Source organism: Tupaia chinensis, unplaced genomic scaffold (genome assembly GCF_000334495.1).
Source record: "Tupaia chinensis unplaced genomic scaffold, TupChi_1.0 Scaffold000270_1, whole genome shotgun sequence".
NCBI classification, from domain to species: Eukaryota; Metazoa; Chordata; class Mammalia; order Scandentia; family Tupaiidae; genus Tupaia; species Tupaia belangeri.
The window spans coordinates 5,439,053-5,444,877 of NW_006159750.1; the positions used below are offsets into that span (position 1 = coordinate 5,439,053).

The 5,825-nt window shown below is 56.3% G+C and overlaps 1 protein-coding gene across 1 annotated transcript in view; it reads left to right on the plus strand.

Annotated features, from left to right (window-relative positions):
* Positions 1–649: 649 nt before the first annotated feature.
* The window catches only part of ATXN7L2 (ataxin 7 like 2), a gene marked incomplete in the record, with an annotated part of 7,683 nt that continues 2,507 nt past the window's right edge, over positions 650–5,825 (plus strand). The window contains 9 exon segments of the mRNA XM_027772284.1: positions 650–912; positions 1,312–1,416; positions 1,800–2,010; positions 2,288–2,574; positions 3,183–3,265; positions 3,603–3,853; positions 4,671–4,869; positions 5,014–5,135; positions 5,626–5,812. Coding sequence (XP_027628085.1) covers positions 816–912; positions 1,312–1,416; positions 1,800–2,010; positions 2,288–2,574; positions 3,183–3,265; positions 3,603–3,853; positions 4,671–4,869; positions 5,014–5,135; positions 5,626–5,812 — 1,542 coding nt within the window.

The following is a 5,825-nucleotide window of genomic DNA, read 5'->3' on the forward strand; positions in this document are numbered from 1 at the left end:
AAGATGCCAAAGGGCCAAAAGATGGCAGTTTCTCTCTTCTGTGACCATCCAGTCAGTTGACAACCTGAGAAACTGGTGTAACTGACAATGTTATGGTAGCCCCGGTGGAGCAAAACTGAGTTCACAGGGGTGGGGACCTGGGAGAGTATCTTGTTTGGGATACGACAGAGTTGCACCCATTTGAAAAATGTCAAGAAGGTACTCAGAGATCGGTAGGAACATTTGGAGCCCTTTACCTCTTCAGTTGGGGAAATTGGCTCAGATAAATGAGGAAACAGGCCACCAAAAGAGGTGATAATTAGCAGTGGTGCCGTGACCTGTACCTTGTAGTGAAGGGGCCCACAAGAAAGGTGGCTACATTCTTTTTTCTTTTTTCCTTGAGAGGTTTTTGCTATAGGGCATGTGCGCTCACCAGAAAGAGAGAGAGACAGAGAGACAGAAAGCGAGAAATCACCCCCCAGGGGGGATGGCCACACCGCAATCCCTTCTCCTTCATTCTCCTCTCGGGATCTCGGGCATGCACGCACATGCGCCCGGTGTGAGTTTAAGCTACTGGGTCCAGAACTTGAACCGCGCTCAACTACATGGGAGTTCAGAGACATAGCCATTACGCCAACTGCCGGTCCCGGCTACATTCTTTTTAATGGGACCAGCTCATTCCAGAGGCAGCAGGTGAAGGAAAAATGGGCACTTGAGAATGACCCACTACAAGGTTCTCCAGCTGGTCCTGAGAACCAGGAGCTTGTCAGGGAGTGTGAGCTTCAAACTGGGCTGCAGACCCTGTTTGGCCAGAATGAGGGGCTTCTGGGAAGGGGATGTTCCTTCTGAGCTGTGTTTCTCCTCCAGGGGCTGAGCTGGAGGAGAGTAGCAAAAACGTGAAGAAGTTGGATGCTATGACCCTCATTAAAGAAGGTGGGAGCCAACACATTTCAGGGCTGGGACCCAGGGCAGACAGGACTCCCCTTCCCTTTTCCACTGCACCCCAGGAGAGGTAGCTGTTTGAAGCAGCAGGCCTAGGGGTCCTCATTTGGATGGGTCTGAGTCAGCTCCTTGGCCCAGCTCCCGTGTCCTGTTGTTAGAGATCCTAATCATGGGTGATTGGTGCCCACTCACCTGAGAGCCCATCGACTCCAGGACTGGTTAGACTGAACTCTGGAACTCTGGAAGCTGGGAGCATCCAGTTTAAAGCTAGTCATGACAGCTGGGAAGGAGGTGAAGTGCTTTCTGAGTGGTTGGGTGGGAGTCCTCTCTGATCTTACAGGGAATCCTGGGGGTCCCCAGCCCCAGTGATAAGGGCTTCTGTCATTGCAGATATGTCCATCTTTGGGCACTGCCCTGCCCATGACGACTTCTATTTGGTTGTGTGTAACCACTGCAGCCAAGTGGTGAAGCCTCAAGCTTTCCAGAAGCACTGCGGTGAGGGGAGCCCTAGGGAGGAGATAGAGGGGACAGGGGAAGGTGGACTGTGGAACTTGGAGGACAGGCTCAGTTGGGAGGTCATGTGGGGTCATAGTGGGCAGTGTTGGGGATAGGAAGGTCCTGGGGGTGGCTGGAGAGCATTGGGGGGGAGTCCAAGTTACTGTTTGAACAAACTTCTAGCATCTGGTGGAGTTCAGAGGTTCAGGAAGCCGGGTGTAGAATTTTGAATCCTGACAACTCAAGTTCGAGTGGGAAGGAGGCAAATGTATGGTCTCGGCTACAGAAACTCGGATTCTCTCTAGAGTCTGTGGGCAGGGCGAGGTGGGGAAGGTCGCCTTGATACCACTCACCTTGATTACTTCTCCACCTCCTGGTGACAGAAAGAAGACATGGGCCCCTCAGCAAGCTTTATGCTCGGGCCCCACCCCCACCTCCAGCCCCTGCCAGCTCTCAGAAATGCCATGTAGTGAATGGGCAGGGCCCGGCTTGTAGGGCCCCAGGTTCCACCAAAACCTCCTCCAGGGAGAAGGGCCAGGGGTCCCGGAGCCGTGGCCACCAGCCTCCTGAGAAGACCCAGAAGGATAACCTCTGGTAAGGAAAGGCTGAAGACACCCTAAGAGTAGTCCTGACCCTAACCCAGGGAGGGGTCGACACCAGTAGAGGCAGCCCTGGGTCAAGGGGTACTGCTCCCAGCAGGAGACGGCAGTGTATCTGCAGCTCCCTTCCCTATCTTGCAGAAAATGTGGGGTCCCCTTCCCCATGTTTCACACTGCTGCTGGAGCCCATCCAAGTCTCTGGGAGGGAAGGAGATGGCTCTGGACTGGAGCTTAGGTGCCAGGCCCAGTCCGTACCCTCTTTCCATGTGTAGCCTTTTCGTGCCTGTGGTGAATCTGGAGAAGATGTCCAGTCTCCCGAAGCCTGATGGACATGGAATCAGGGTGGCCCCACCCTCTGCTTTCCTCAGCCAGCCAGGCAGCTTCACCAAGGACTCCCCTGGAAAAACTCCCATGGCTCCCTCTTCTAAAGAACCTCTTGGCAGAGAGAGCATCGAGATAATCCCTAGTGAGGGCTCCAGTCACTGGGCTGAAGGCAGCCCCCTTGAGAAGGAGCCTGGTGGGGCCAGGCTGCCCCCGAAAACCCATCGGAAGATGCCTCGTGAGTAGCCGTGGTCTTGGGGGGATCAGGAAGATAGAGTGGGGACTCTCTTGGGCTACTTTGTCTTGGGCCAGCTGAGGAGGTGGTCAAGAAGGAGTCAGTCTGGCTTTCAGAGGTTGCAGGGATAGAAGCCTATTACCTCTTGACCTTTTTGCTCCCTGGGAAGCTTTTCTCCAGCCCAGGTCTGATTGAGGCCGAGGGAGCCTGCACTCCAGCAGCTGAAGTTCCTATTTCTCACCTTGTGTAGTCGATCTTTATTACCTTTTTGTGCCGAGATTCAGGGCACCAGACATATCTCACAGCTGGTTTCCCTGGCATCCCAGATTCCTGGGGCTGCTTCTGTTTCTTGATATATGTTGTCCTGCTTTGGGCTTGAAGGCCCCCACAGGAATGTCTGGGCTGGGAAAGGGGGCAGGGAGTAACACACGGCAATGGTTCTCAAGCCCAGCAGAGATAGGTTGTTGGAAGGCAGAGTCCCAGACCTGAGGACTGGAGGCTCTTCTGTCCGAGCCCCAGTGCTTCCCAGGCCCTTCACAGGAAAAGACCAGATTGTTGTGTGAACCTCATGGAAACGGCCTTGGGATTCATTGGAACCTTTTTTCCCACAGGGAAGGAGTGCGACCTCAACAGGCAGTGTGGGGTAGTAAATCCAGAGACCAAAAAGATCTGCACCCGCCTGCTGACCTGCAAGGTAACCCCCATTTCCTCTGCACAGTGAGGGAGGACAGCACAGACACGGATCCTGGGCCAAGAGGAATTTACATGTTATCAAAGGTCCAGCTCAAGTGGCGAGGGTCAGGCCCATACCAGGGAAGGTGAGAGGAGGCTGCCCACAGTGGGCACAGGTGGGAGCAGCAGGCAGGGGTGCCTTCTTGCTTCATGGGGGAGTGAAACAAAGACACACGAACACACCCACAAACACACTCAATACCCCCTCTATCTACCTGCCCAGGCCAGAGTACATCGTTGTCCCTCACCCTTGCTCAGCTCACACCCCCTCCCCACTCCTCTACCCTGCTGTATTCTAGATTCACTCAGTGCACCAGCGCCGGGAGGTCCAGGGCCGGGCCAAGGACTTCGATGTGCTAGTGGCAGAGTTGAAGGCCAACTCCCGCAAAGGGGAGTCTCCCAAGGAGAAGAGCCCAGGGCGCAAGGAGCCAGCTCTCGAGCGCCCGTCCCAGGATCTCCCTTCCTCAGTCCAGGTTGTGGCAGCAGTGGCTCCCAGCAGCACTTTCTCTGCTCGTGCCAAGCAGACCTACCCATACTGTGTACTGCCCAGGTAGGTCCAAGACCCACTCCTGCCTCACCGGGAATCCTTAGCCCCTCAGCCATCAGGGACCCCTAGAGACAGGCTCAGAGAGCATTCTGGAAGATGTGCTCGCTCAGCCTTGAGGTGGGGGGATACCTTGGGCCCCTGGCAGAATGTGGGAGCAGGTGACTCCCCTTTTCCTTGCTAAGCATACCACAGCACCCCAGCCTCTCTGTAGGGGGCCGATCCAACACCCGGGATATGAACATTTTCCCAGCTGCTGCCAACAGGCCAAAACTTGTCATTGGGGAGCTGAAAGGGTCACGTCCTGGGTGAGGCAGTCCTACTATGTATTCATTCACTGGCCCCTTCGTGTGCAGAGGCTACGCTGGACCCCGGGGAGAGCCTGCCTTGCCGAAGGAGACACACACGCATCTCTGCCTGTAACACGAGGGGCAGACACGAAACAGGCTCAGCTCACAGACAGGCTCACAGGAATATGTGATGCCAGAAGGGGGTTGAGAGAGTTGACTGGGCTGACCAGAGCTGGGTGCAGTTAAACGCAGAAGATTTTCTGGAGGAGGCGAATCTGGAGCAGATTTCCCCCTGAGGAGGCAGGGCCTGGGAGGTGAAGGGGCTGGGAAAGAATCCCTTGGGAGTTGTGGCCCCTGGTCTCTCTGTCTCTTCCGTGGTGAGCTCTGTTCTCGCTGTCCTTTCCTCTTTCCTCTTCCTCTGATTGCCCAGCAGGGTGTCTACTTTGACGTTTTGAGCTTGGTGGGTTCAGGGACATCCCCACCCTGACCCTACACCCGTCATATCACCTTCACGTCCCCATTGGCCCTTCCAGGTCCCGGGCCTCCTCTGAGAGTGAGTTGGATGACGAAGGCCCCTGTGGTGGTGATGGGGACCCAGGCCTGTTCCCCTTCCCCCTTCCCCGGGGTGGGGCCCAGGCCTCCAGCGAGGAGAGTGAGGAGGAGGGGACATCTGATGACCTCCACCTCTCCCCCGACTGCCATTATGCATCCCGGCCTCCGCGGCCACAGGCGGTAAGTAGATGTTGAGCAGGGGCCTCGGGACTTGGGTGGCCTGGCCATCCTGGCTCCCAGTATAGGGAGGAGGTCCAATTCTGTGTGCAGATGCCCTCCCTGTACCTGAAGCCCCGCCAACTGCACCTCTTCCTCTGCCTTCAGTTCTGTACCTTTGGGAGCCGGCTGGTAAGCCCAGGATGCTACGTGTTTAGCCGCCGGCTGGACCGGTTCTGCTCGGCACTCAGCTCCATGCTGGAACGGCACCTCAGCTCACACATGTGGAAGTGAGTCTCCCAGGCCCAGAACTTCCCTTCCCAGGCCCTGGGCCTCCATGGGCTTCAGAAGCCCTGATCCTTCACATGTACCCATAAGTGTGCCTTGGCTGTTTGCCAGGAAGGCTCCAGATGCCGAGTGGCTTGAAGAGGTGGGAAAACTTGGCAGCCTGGAGTGGGCTAAAGCAGGGAATGGACCGGTGGTTTAGGGTGAATCTAGACTCTTGCCCATCACTCCAGTGCCTTTTAGGTAATGGGATAAGGGGATGGCCAAACCAAGATTTAAAACGAGGATTTTAATGCATCTGCACGCTATATACCACATGTTCGTTCCTTCCTGCCCCTGTGCCTTCTCCCTCACGTTCAATTCCAGCGTCTCCCAGCAGATGGCAGCAGCCTGGGGCTTGCTGGCCATTTTTACACTAGGTGGGGAAGACTCAAGTATGTTTGGGGAGGTCCTCTTTTGCTTGGCAGTCACAGAGGGGCTCTCTTTTTGCTGCAGGAAGATCCCGCCGGCGGCTGAACCTCCATCCCACCTTGTCAGTTCCCCCTTATCTGCTCCCCTGAGCCCATCCTCTGCTGGCAGCTGCCCCCGACTGCCAGGCCAACCCCCCAGACCTGCCTGCCCAGCCTCCACACTCCCCACCAAGGACAGCCTTGTCCCCAGCTACCTGGCAGGCTCCCCCAGTGTGGCTGCTGCCC